This window comes from Leuresthes tenuis, unplaced genomic scaffold, assembly GCF_036924035.1.
Source record: "Leuresthes tenuis unplaced genomic scaffold, fLeuTen1.0.hap1 SCAF_3, whole genome shotgun sequence".
Classification (NCBI taxonomy): domain Eukaryota; kingdom Metazoa; phylum Chordata; class Actinopteri; order Atheriniformes; family Atherinopsidae; genus Leuresthes; species Leuresthes tenuis.
The window spans coordinates 21,964,645-21,978,292 of record NW_027325357.1 but is presented as its reverse complement, the minus strand read 5'-3'; the positions used below and the strand labels follow the sequence as shown (position 1 = coordinate 21,978,292).

At 43.9% G+C, this 13,648-nt stretch overlaps 1 protein-coding gene across 4 annotated transcripts in view; it reads right to left on the bottom strand.

Annotated features, from left to right (window-relative positions):
- Positions 1–13,648, bottom strand: part of plxna1b (plexin A1b) — a 169,870-nt gene that overhangs the window by 135,908 nt on the left and 20,314 nt on the right. For all 4 annotated transcript variants that reach the window (XM_072382564.1, XM_072382566.1, XM_072382565.1 and 1 more), the window contains exon 2: positions 1,225–2,642. In XM_072382564.1, coding sequence (XP_072238665.1) covers positions 1,225–2,406 — 1,182 coding nt within the window. In that variant the 5' untranslated portion in view covers positions 2,407–2,642. The remainder of the gene's footprint in view (positions 1–1,224; positions 2,643–13,648) is intronic.

Sequence of the window (13,648 nt, the reverse complement as noted above, 5' to 3'; positions counted from 1 at the left end):
TGTAAGAGTGATAGGAACTAAGAATGAAAAGAGCGGGGGGAAAAAAAAAAGAATGAAGACAATCACGGAAACAAAAGAGACTACATCTACAGGAGATGGGCAAGAGAGGGGAATAGAAGGAGGTGAAAGTAGACTCCGAGGCATTCACGTCACTATCACACAAAACACATCTGTGCAGTCAAGCTAATGAAGACCAACAAAGAGAAAACATGCTATTAATCCAAACTATCCATTAAATGCAACACTGGGTAAATGCTTTATGGTCACATGTGTCTGAAGAAGACACCTGCCAGTAAAAAGGTTTCCTCTGACATTTATAGAAGAAGCTTTAAAACTGATCTTTTAATTAAGCTGTCTTAGGAGACAGCAAGATGGAGGGGATGGGTGGATGCTTTTAAAGACCACACAAGATGGAAGATTTGGCCACTGAGATTGGTGGTCAGTCAAGAGAGCGGCACACTAAACACAGATGATTCAGGCAAAGACGGCTCGAAGACAAAGGCTGAGCAGGGCAACAGCACGAGGGATGGAGGTCAGAGGAGAGAAAAATAGATGTATTTGGTTCTATTTGCAATTGGTGGAGAGAACTTAACACTGTGTGTTTTTCTGTAGTGCCTAAAGGTCTCTGGCGTGAACGCTTGTACGTCTGTGAAAGCGGTGTCTTCTGTAATGCATGCAGGGCCATGCACTGTGGATCAGTTAGAAAAAAGCAAGTCTAAGTTGTGCTATCCCTCAGGATCTCCCACTGCAGTGCACTGAACCATGCTGTGTGCACGAGTGTGCGAGTGCTCCTCCTGACTGACATTTCACAAATCCAGGGGACTGGGCTAATGATGTCCCCTGTCTGGCTAAATCAAAGCTCCAAGAGGTTGTGGGGAGTGCTTTTTTGTAGAAAAAGCTAAAGGAAGATAGCAGGAGAAAGACAGAAGACCTTCTCGTTCTTTCTCTATTTCTAAACACCACAGTCTTTATCACTTTATCACTGAATGTAGAGTGTCACAGTGGTGAGAAAAACACTGAGATGAGAGATAAGACCAGCTTCAGGGATCAAGCCTTGGTCAATAATTAGTTTTTAAGACAGCTCTATCCAATTTTGGACAGGACATCTGCAAGGAGCAATGGTGCCAAGCTAATTAAAACATTAAAAAGAAAATGATGTGAAGACAGTGAAGTCAACAGAACTGGAGGAAAAAAAACAGAGGCAACACAAAGGTTCGGGCTTACCGAGTTGATGCAGGCGAGCTCCTTGTTGAGCAGCCAGGGTAAGGAGAGTTTCCCATCTCCCCTGTAGCAGGACTGAATCCTTTCTTTGATCTTCTCCTTTATCTTCTTCAGAGTGAACAGGCACATGGCTGACTCTCTGGGTGGTTTTGCCCGATTCTTCTGACCCTGAGAGAATACTGTGAAGAGGATGTCTTCGTTCTCGGAAATTCCCAGAGAGTTGGCCAGCTGCCGACCCGGTCGGGCCAAGAAGGCATCCTGCACCAGACGGTACTCTATCCCATCTTTAGTGCAGCCAATGGGGAACTCAACATAGGAGTAAAACTTTGGGTCGTCCACACAGAGGCGGACAATTTTGGAGGTGAAGAACTGCTCCCCGCTGGCATCGGGGGAAGTCAGTTGGGTGTCTAGCTGCATTGTTAGATAATAGACAAACTGCTCACTGCTGAAGCTGTAAACATAATAGATGTCAAAAGCAGGAAACTTTGACAGTGTGTCTGAGGGGATCTTCAGCTGAGAAGAGACAAACTCATCCTGATAGACGAAGCTAAACATGTCAGCATTTTCTTCATTCTCCATTAGTTTGCGGCTGGACAAAGTGGGGAAGTACTCAGACTTTCCATCGATAGGGGTTCCAATGAATAGTTTGCTGGTAGGACTTTGGGGGGAGCTTATGATGACGCCTGACATGGTACCGGATTCTGCCACACTGGAGAGGTAGTGCTCCTTGCGATGATGAGGCTCACCGAGCTTAAAGAGGTCATCCAGACGCAGGAACTGGCAGATGCCTTGTGAAGTGCTGCCACAGGCAATGAGACGGTTCTGTGCGTAGTCTATGAGAAGAAGCTTGTTCACATTGGGGGTCTGAGCCAGGTCATGAGGGCAGGATTGGACACTGGGCGGAGGGTAACACTTCTCATTGTCCACCACTGGGCCAGTCATGTGGTTTCGCAGTTTAGTCAGGTTGCTAGACAGCTTGAAAATCCAGTTGACAGCTCCCACATAGACTTCTCCTGTCTTGTTGTGGATGGCCAAATGTGTGAGCAAACACTCAGCAGGCGCAAATCGTTTGAAAGGTGGGGGTTGGCCTCTAGAGAGGGATGAGCTCATGATGAGTAAAAACCCCAAGAGGAGTAACAAGTTCCCCTGGCCAGGGGAAGCCGCTGACCGAGCAAGGGAACACATATCTGGGCTGTCAGAGGCAAGGCTTTGGGGGATGGGGGAGGAGAAAGAGAGGAGAAGGAGGAGTAAAAGCTCTCGTGCCTAGTTCCAAGTCAGGATTTTTCTATTTTCTTCAACAGTCAGGGTGTAGAAAAGGATAAAGGAAGGGGGAAACAAAACTCTTATTGATCAGCTATGCTCTTTTCAGCGTTGTGAGCAGTCATCAGGAACATCATCCACAGAGGCACAAGATGGGAGCCCTGGGAGGCAGAAAGAAAAAAAATATGTTAGTCTCCAAGAACATTTCCTATTGATTATGCATCAAGAAAGCACAGAGTTGCATGGCTAAAATGAGAAGAAAAAAAATTCAGGCTGACGTTTGCCTGGGAAAAATACAAATTTCATCAAATCAAGTCTGGAAAGCAAATGTGTATCAGTATTGAATTATGAGCAAAAATGCTGGGCAGGCAAGTACTCATAATCAAAGGTTCTGTACACATAATGTGAGTCTAGAAAAGAGTTATTGACTGACAACACTGAACTCGTTGATATTTCATAACCTTAGCACAGTGGCTTTAAAGGTGTTCTGTTCTGAAAACTGCCACTGAGCACTGTTACACTGACAGCAAGCAATTTATGGCCAGTTCCATTCAAAAGCCTTCCCGTTGCTGCTTGAACTGTATCAAATTCAACTTAGAAACCAGTTATCCCTTACAGTAATTACACCTGCAGTTTTGGCAGCTGGTAATGGGCACAAGACCATTTTTGGCAGAACAGCAGGTAACCGGAAACTCCATTTCCCATGATGCAACATCATCTTGCTATGTAAAGCATTGGCTAAATTCAAGCGCACATACCAGATGATACATCGTAACACAGGAGGTTTTTAACTCTTAACAGGGCATAAAGTGACTGTTGCCATAGATGTTTTATGTATTCATTAAAGACAGAGCAGAAGTGAGAGCATTTACAGAGACAGAAAGGAACATGTATATCCTCAAAAAGGAGCATGGTTTGACTGTCACATGCTGCCACTTGACAGGCCAATCACGCCCCGGCAAAAACCAGGATATTAGTACTACAATAAATGCTGATTATGCAAACCAGGATGTAACCCTCCCTGGGACCCAGCGCTTCTATTTCACCTTGACTACAAAAGTGTCTGTGTGAAGTGTGTATTTACGACCATACCAAATCGAAAAAGATTAGAGACAAAACAAGAGAGACGAGGAGAGTGGGGAGGTAGGGAAAGAGGGATGAGGAGGCAAAGACGCGATACAGATGAGACCAAATAAGGAAAAACACTGAGGTACGGTCAATAGGTTGGCTTCTTTTCATCTTACATGTTTCTTTATCTCGCTTTCTACTTCCTGTTCTTCTGCTGAGCCACTTAGGAACAAGGCTATCTTTCTATCAGTCACAGAGCACACAGAATCAGGGAGTGCAGCCTTGTTCACTGAGCTCAGAGGGTTGAATGTGAGTCTATTTCAAAACTGATTTCTTTTTTTGGTCTGTGTAGCCATCTTTGGGAAAACGAGGTACGCTCAAGAACGAAAGCGTGCAAATCCTCAGAAGGGAAAAAAAAAGAGAAATCCTTTTACAAATACTGAAATGACAAAAAGCCTAAAAAGAGAGCAGTCATTGAATTCCTCGTCAGTTTTAGTCCCTCCTACTGCATACCATAAAAAATAAATCAGGTGAGAGTGGGAGGCGGAGAGAGGAGGAGTAGTTGTGGTGACGGTTCATGAAATAGCAAACCATTGCTCAACTGACACAAAGCTAACCAGGTTCAGAGAGAAGTAGTGTCATCCAATTTTCAGCCAGGAAAAGATACATTTATATCAAAGATAAAAACAAGGAGAGATGGGAGGGGAAAAAGGAGCAAGAACATAAGCAAGAGAAAGCTGGAGGCAAATACTTCATGGCCAGAAAGGGTGGGTACGGACCAGCAGGAGCCAAACAAAAAAGCTGCACTTCTGCTGCATTTTAATCAGGGCTCTAACTTCACTTGAATCAAACACCAGGGGAGCCCTGTGGATCGAGGCACTTCACTGAGGAAACTGCAGACAGAAGGGCCTGTGCTGCAATTATCAGATATACCCCCACTCTCCACTCTGTGAGATTAAAACGACTTGACGTGGATCGTGGCCTCTTTGGCACAAGCCGCTGCAATAAAGTGACGAGCCGGCCTATAAAAAAAACTAATTTTCTTGCTCAACGGTACAGTCGCGCTGCTCGATGAGAGCAGATGTCAATTTAAAGTGTGGCAGTGCGTAGGGAGGCTGGCTGGCTCGTTTTCCTTTGTCATTTCCAAGTGAGTCAAAGATACAATGAGGCAGAGTGAGCAAGTGTCTGATAAAGAAGTAGATAAACTAAAAAGAAAAAAAAAATATAGCCCTGCTGTAATTTCTCCTCATTTAGGCCAACCACAGTTTGATGTATGATGGTGTGAATAGGACGACAAATGGCACCTGGAGTCTGTGGCTGCTTGTTACCTAATGGCCAATAAGGCGCAATGAAACACACTTTAAGACTAAGCGGGAAGGAAAAAGGATAAAAGGATGGATAAAAGAATCACAGAAATAATGTCTTTACTAATGTCCCCACCCTCACATTCAATCCACCTCTTGCCAGGCACGCCAGACTGTTGATAATGGTTTTTGACTCTCCCTGTAGCCCACGTTTCTTTTTTCTCAAATTTCCCCATTTTTCTCTCCACCCCCCCAAAAAAAACCCTCTTCAATTTCAATTTCCTCCAGAGCTTAAGTGAAATGATGGGAAGAGCTCTGAAAGAATGTTGCTAGTCATATCTGGCACCATCAAGAAAAAACATGTCAATCATTTTGGACCAGAGCGCGTCTGCAGCTATGGGAATAGGCAATCAACGGATCTAGGAAGCAGAGGCCTTTATCGCTTAAGGGAAAAGCATTAAAGACAGCCGGCTGTAAGTGGGCAAGTTGATTGGATTTGATATTGGCACATCCTATCAATTGACGGGATTGTACAGCATCCCGATGGGCAATGGGAACTGGAATGAGGTCTTACCTCCTTTTAACCCCTTAAAGAAAGAAATAAAAACCTTTGGAACAGAGGGGATCCTTCCAGGACTGACTGATTTTAAGACAGCTGGAAAAGTAGGTGGAGTGTTTGTGAAATTCCTGAGGGCTGGTGAAGTTTTGAGCTGTTGGTGAAGCTGAGCTGGATAAGTCCTTCTCTCAGCCTCTTCTCTAAAGAGAAGAGAAGGCTAAACCTGTCTGTTCAGATAATGGTCGCTGCTCAAAGCATAAAGCCGCTCTGATTTATTGCTGTTGGCATATCAATTACAGCACTCGACACTAGAGGGGAGAAAGAGGAGGAGAAGGTGTCCAGAGAAGGATGATGATGAGAAAGGAAGAGGAGCAGTACAGAGACAAATTCTTTGCCCTCTGTGCTGCATCACAACACGTGGGACACATCTGGGACACAAAGGAAAGGGAGAGTCGGTAAAAGCAAGGATTTAAGAAAAAAAAAATCACAGTTGAGAAAATAAACTGCTGGAAATTCCGTGAAAAGTTGGAAATTCTGACTACAAACATGCAGTGCACTGGGCACACTCCAGGCAGGTGCTCTGCCCTTTCACCCTCCATTCATTTTCAGAACCAGCTTTATCCCATTCAGGGCTGCTCCACCCTGGGCAGGTCTCTCTATTTGCAGCCTTGATTAAACTTCAGTTGTAGCCTTTTTTCACAAGCCAACAATAATAATAATAATAATAATAATAATAATAATAATAATAATAATAATAATAATACTAATATTTTTTTGGTGAACAGACTTTCTGCTTCCCACCTGTCCTGAAGGCTCCTGTTTTCCACCTTTCCTTTCATTTTCGGGAGGGGTGGCCCGATGCGACTGGTAGCACGAGGTCGCTAATGAATGTCAACAGAGGAGGGGGCGCTTGTGGGTCCAGATTGATGCAGAGCATTCTGGGATTTGTGGTATTAGCGGTGCGTCCGCCGCTCTTGTAGACATTTGGCATTATCTCACGGGCCAAATATAATTACCTGAGTAAATAATATCCATCCACGCACACACACATACAAAAACACATTTGTTGCATGTCATGCCAGCCTCCCTTTCCTAAAATAATTAATAAATAAAAAATCCATCATTATGTGCAAATCAGAATCCAGATGTGCCAAAAAATAAAAATCCAAAACGATAATCTGCCCTATACCTCTTAAAGCAACAGCTACAACACTCCCAAGATTGGATACAAGCCCAAAGGAGGAAAGGAATGGGAGATGAGCTGAGCAGCACGAGGAGGTGGCAGGAAACAGGGGGGCAGGATGGTAAGAGAGAGGGTAGAATAGAGGGGGAGCCAAACCCTGAAACCTTAATCCTCTCACAGGGTCTGCCTAATCTCACTGCCACTATCTGCATATGGGAGGAATGGATTACCATCCACCGACACACTGAAGGACGGATTGACGGGGGAGTGGGTGGCAATCCCTGGACAGACAACACATTCAGAGACAAAAATAAATGTACTGAACGCCTGAATGAAGTTATAACAGGGTAGAGGATGTGGATTTGTACCTATTTTAGTGCTTTAGAAAAGAAAAAGAAAAAACAGGCATGTACATTCGCTTTCTGTCTTACATATGCACATGTACACAAAGATGGCAGGTAGGCAAGTGCAGGCAAGTCATCTGCAATCTGGTTATCCTATCAGTCTGACATATGTCCCAATCAGAGGTCGTCTCAAGGGCTGCGAGGGATAGAAGTGGATGAGACTACCAATTTAAATCCCAAATGTATACAAGGTCCTCGTAACTTGTCACAAGCTCAAATCTCATTCCAACAAATCGGTCACTCCTCTACTGAGGATTACGGAATATGATCAAAAACATCCAAGCCCATCTGTCACTATTTCGAAACATTTGTTTATAAAGAGCCGCCTTTTATAGTTGAGCGGCAGCAGAATATTTTAGTTTTACTGACCGGGAGGTCTGGTATCTTTTTGGTCTCAGAAAAAGGTAAAAATGTGTTAAACGATTAGAAAGATAGATGAAAAATGAGCTATCACCATTTAAGTGTGATAATCAACTGGCATTGTGTTGTGTCAGAGCTATCCCAATCAGACATGACTTCAGAGGGAGCAAGAGCAATTTCCAAAAGAAAAGCCAATAAAGCACTATTGTATTTTGCAGTATCTTGCATCACTTCCTTCCTGCCTTAGCTGCAGGACGAAACTGATTTGCAAGCTGTGAGGAGCATAAAAAGCTCCAACGACTTGTGTTCCATTGCCAAAGTAAATCAGTGTTGGGAGGACAAGTGTCTGTGCCCTTTCCATCTCTGCCAAAACAAAAGCCTTTTTTTCCGCAGAGTACAAATGCAGAATATAATGCTGGGAGGACATTAACCCCATCAGACCGGATGGACCGTTAACATTTCTGCTGCATTTGTGTTGTTGCTTCCATTCCATGTTCCAGGTCTGAAACAGCAGTAAGTACGGGGGCTACCTCACAACCAGTGTGGGCAACAGATGAGTGATCAACAGGCCACCCGTTGCTGTGATGCAATATTCAATATGACTAATTCCATCGGAGGTCAGGGAAATGTCAGAGGAGCGGAGAAGAAATGGGCCCTCTCTTATCTAGTCATGACATTTTGAACTGTGGACTCATATCCGGGTCAAATCCCACACCCTGTAAGTCGAGCTGGTACCGTATCACACAGTCAGTGCACCAAGCCCAACATAAAGATCAAACATTTGGCAAGAAATGTTAATCAGGGATTCTGGTTTATGATTCACAGAGGGGGAAGAAGACCCATATTTAATTTAACCTATTTTGTAGCTCGAATTGAAAACAAGAGGTTCTACTTTGTTGTTGTTTTTTTTGGCCCAGATTGTGAAGATGCTCACCCGGTAATAACAGGTGAATCCTGAAAACATTTATTTCACAGTCACAGGATGAATAACAACCATCATTAATAAGTTATCAAACAAAACTAAATGGGAAGCTGACGTGGAAAGCTTTCATTTTTATTGCCCAAGCTTGGTTTAACATTAACTTGGCGTGTTGTGCTCATTTAGTTTTTATCTCAAATCTTATTTGAGAAACTAGCTTTCCTTAAGCTGCTGTGATTGGTAGGTATATTAAGAGACATTCTGAAGGGAGCATATGGAAAAAAACTCTCACACACCCCACTAACAATGACTCCAGCTCCAGCTCTTTGATTCTGAGCACCGACACAAAGTCCTCTCAGAACTGGAGCGCAGAGGGAATGTACAGTGAACAAACCGCCATGTGGAATTCAACACCTCATCAAATACATACATTCCATGGATAGTTGTGTGTGTCAGGTTATCTATATGACAGCCATTGTGCCCTTGCTTATCACTCAGTCTACAGGAAAAGAGTTGAACAGGCCCTTTTGAACCTTCTATGAGTAGTTTCAGATAGCTGGATGGTGGGTGCCACCATCTCAGTGCTCTGTATGGTTTTATGAGCATTGTGTCTAATTTGGCTGGTGAACAGAGAGTGGAGCGCCCCGGGCTGTCTCCCAGGCACGCAGCCCTTGTCATTAAAATAACACACGAAGAGGAGACAGACTGTATTTGTCTCCTTTATATCTACCCCAATAATCCCCATACAATCACCGTCTCTCCTTTTTTCCTCTGAAAAGCTTTTAGCTGAAAAAGCTTGCGTCTTTGTGTATCTCTTCTGCCGTGCTCTCTATCATTTAGACTCATTATCATACAGACACCCAACTGAAATACAAATTCCACCACAACAAATTTAAAGCATAAACATGGAAGCGCCTTTACTCCTCCCCGTTTTTTTTTCCCTCTCCAGGGTGAAATACCTCACAAAACAAAAGCCTCGACTCCAGCTGCTCAGACAGAATGAGGCACTGCTGAACCAGGAATCAGCTAAAACCAACCCACATTTCAAAAAGGAGTACACACACACACACACACACACACACAGGCGCACTGATGCAGGCACCGTCAGATTAGTGGTTTACTCTTAATCTCTCGACTGGGCTGTGCGACTGGGTCTTTCTTTCCACGACAAATCCAGAGTGTGTCTGTGTGTATATGCTTAGGTTGGGAGAGGTAGGCGATATGTAGGTCAAGGCCAGAGTGTGCCCAGTAAGAATCCCAAAGTGAGCTTCAGATCAGCACTTCACCACCAGCTCACTAAGGCAAGACCACACTGAGCCTCATGCTATTGTCTGGAGCATTAGGCTAATGCTTTATGTGTTTGACATGGCTTTAGGCAAACAACAATGAAAATGAATGATCACAGGAGGTGATGACATGCAGCAACAGGACCTTAACTTAACCTGAACACTTCTCCACTGAAGACATAAACAGTACATAAACAGCTTTTTATCACATTTAAGTTTAATAACAACTCATCGCACGTTGTCCTAAACTTAACGCAGAACAACATAACTTGATAATAGGACAATGCAATCTCCCACGTAAGCTGAATTCACAACCAGCGGAGCTAAATCTTACTCGTGTTAAACTGCAACCGTGCGATTAGAAAAACCTTTAACAAAAAGCACACAACCCAATACGTCTACAAGAACATGCTTTAAACACTCTGCATTAATGAGCAGTTAGTGTTTTTCAATGAAAGCCTGTAAAATGTTTTCAGCAATACACATGACAACCGACCAAGGCATCTGCAGCCTAGATTTTGAGAGGATCTGAAGCCGAGTTGCAGCAGAGCCAAGCCTGAGGGGAAAAAGCTCCCGGGAAAGGTCCATTAAGACAAACGATCCCTATCATTTAATCAAAAAAAGCACAAATCTTTTCCGACAAAGTCTCCGCTTGCATTGAGAAAACTTGTGTTTTCAGCTGTCCGAGCTGGTTCTACAGGTGCTGATCTAATGAAACCGCAGTTGAGGACAGGTTCAGTCAGTGGACTGGGTGACGAGGAACTAAACAAGAATCATTTCAGGACTTAACCAATGAATTGGCTATGAGCAACAGCAATAGGGTGTATGCTCCTGAAGTTAAACAGAATGTGCGCCGTATGCTGCATCTACAAAGAGAAAGTGTGCGTTCACAGCTCTCTACTGAAACAAAGACTGTTCATTCCTTCGTAGCGGTGCCTATATTCTCCCTCTGAGCTCACTATAATGGAATGCAGCCGGCTCAGCCCGAAACAGCTTAGTACCAAACACTGTGGTCCTCAACTGACATTCCCCTCTACTTTCTCTGCCTCGCACCTTTCATTTATGAGCTCGCCTGACCCCTGACACTCAGGGTGCTGCTCTGTAAAAACCTGCCAGAGAGCGTTGATTGTTGTAAAAACACGCATACCATTATAAATCTTCTCCCTAATGACGTGAGGACAGTGCTGGCGATGGGAGGAAGATGTACGGCTTCAAGGAGCAGGACATTTACAACAATCATAATGTTGTATTCTAAAGGCGTGATAAAGGTGACCTCGTTTTTTTAGACTTGATGTTTCAAGAGTAAAGGATAAGGGCCCGAATGATTAACCAGGTAAAATCAGACGCTGATGAGACAGCAAATTGACATGTGTGCGGAACGTTTTTACCTCGAATCCAAAGGATAAAATGGATTCCACTATATAGATAATCGCACTGCGTTTTCACTCCTGTTGAGCGATACGCACCACATCACCACGGCCTCATCAAACCGGTGGCATCTTTGGTTTCTGTCAGTGGGTCTACATGAGTCTATGAGATTAATTTGATTATAGCTATAGTTTGATTATGCTCCTCATTTAAGCAAAGGCAATTATTCAAGTATATATGGCAGTGGATAAATGGAATCATTGGCACAAAGCATGTCATACCCCGGTGCAATAGGTGGCGCTGTACCCATTTCAACTATCGCTAATAGAGCCACAGTTAATTGACCTCTTCCCCATCGAGAAAGATGGTGAACGAAGAGCAAGATGAAGCTACGTCCCTCCACATTTCGCTTGTGATGAGCATGCTTATTGCACATACGCCATGCACAACGGCGCATTCTCCATCGCATCATACTTTTCTTTCCGATGGTGGCAACAACAACAGTAATATTGTCTCCTTTGACTTCCGAGTCACAACGAGAAAAAATCTAAAGCATGCGCAGAACGCTCGATCCAATTCCTCACGTGCTTCACTGCAAGCACGTTTAGTGTGACTATCAACCGAGTTATCTCAGGGTCTTAATCCGACTGCGAGTAACCCGATCCGGTCCAGTTTTTAGTCTAAGGTGTTTACCCAAACTTAATAACTCAGTTTGATTGTAATTTAGCCATTAATCCGATTCTTTACAGTGCCATTTAACCCCACTGTGTGATGACGGAAGGAAAGAAACAGAAGATAAATCTTTGATCCTCCACACTGAAATGCCATAATAATGAAACTGACATATAACCCCAGCACTTCAGAGACTTAACCCAAGTCCAAGAATTAATCTCACTTCTTGTCAGCTGTGAGTTTTTCTGGTGCCTTGTCACATGCAATATGGTCTGCAGTTAATATTCTTATTGGAACAGACAAACTGACCATCTGCTCCTCCTGTCTGAATCATGACATCATTCAGTGTGAGTTTATACAAATAGATGCCTCTTTTTGTTGCGATAACAAAATGAAAATCCCTCACAAACGCGCACACGCGCACACGCAGTGGAACAGGACTGGTTCACAATTGACTCAGACAGCATCTTCATCCATCTTTGTCCATTAAGGCCATACAGTTTCCGGATATATGCTGTTGAGTAGTATCGCTAACCATATCACCGGTTATGACTGCATGGTTTTATCCCTGCTCTAAATGCTTTAAGACAGGCGTGTGGCTTGTGTCACATGGCGTTTAGCCGATTTATGCCCCCCCCCATGGGTCACAAGACAGCTGGGTAAATGCAGATGTCCTAGCTTGGGGGGCGGGCGTTCAACTCTTAAACAGGAAGAGAGTGTGATAATCGGAGATATGGTGGATGCCTTAAAGGCATAAAAATCTAGACCTAAATGTAAACATGCAGGTCATTCCTTGTGTGATGATGACTGCTCATTATTCTATTATGGAAAGGTAGGTCTTTCCAGCACAAACTGAGGCATGAAAACGAACAGACAATGACAGTCCGGGTATCATTTCCAGGAACTCAGTGAAACAGGTCAGTTTGTTTTTGTTTCCACGGTTACAAGTGAGTCACGTGAGGTGAGTGCCAATTATCTCTTTTCGTGCCGTTGTGGAGCTTAAACGGAGGAAGCCCACCTTTCCGGAGCGTTTCTAGCCCAGGAGCCCTGTTTTATTCCAGCCAGCAGACAGTGTGTGCTTGAATACGGGCTTGTGGGCTCCAGTTATTTCCTGTCTTGTCCCTGATCATCAGCACATTCACACAGCACTGCATGCATCACTGCTTCACTATTCAGGCAGCGACACAAACAGAGGCAGACAGGAAGGTGTCTGTAAGTGCATGTGGGCGTGTGCGACTATTACCTCATTCCCAAATAGAGGTCCTAACTACCACATGTACAGTAACACCACTTTAATCAAGTTTAATCTTCATCACTCTTTGTCAACTCAACAGAAAAGCCGGACATTTTAGTGTGTCACTGAAGATGTTTCTTTCATTCTTCTATCAAAAGAAGAAAAAAATAGAATGAGACAGTGGAGGGGAGAGGAATGGTGCAGGTGAAAAGATGTGGTGGTAAAAGTAAAAGAGAAACGAAGTAGCGATGGAGGACTGGGATGACAAAAGTAAGGAATACCTTTACAGAAAGTCATCAGGGCGCAACAACGAGGAATGAAGAGAGATAAGAGGACAGCAATCTGTCTGTGCATGTTTAGCAGAAAGGGAATTTTTTTTTTTTTTTTCCCCCAGCAACTGAGCAACTTAGTGCTCGTCACATAACAGCTACCACCACTTCAACTCCAGCTAAGTAAAGCAAATAACAGTAAACTAATCAGAGGAGCTTGTGTGTACATTTTCAGACTTTTTAAGACTGTTCTTCAAGATTCAGGCTAAAACTTTCAGCAGTACAGTCCAAGTGGAATTCCGGTCTTCCGTCCAACATGATCAGAACAGTATGTGAGACGCCTAGCTGTTCTTGGAGTCATCCCAAAAGGAAGGGCCCGGCCTACTGGTCAGTCCAGATGGACGAGCAACATCAGCCTTTGTGAGCCAGTCACTGGGCAGACGGTGAGGGGGGGCAAGGAAGTTCAACTAAACACAAAGCAACCTTGTGCACATGTTCATTAAGTGACAATGCAGGGATTGTCAGCAGAATTAATAAAGCTGCT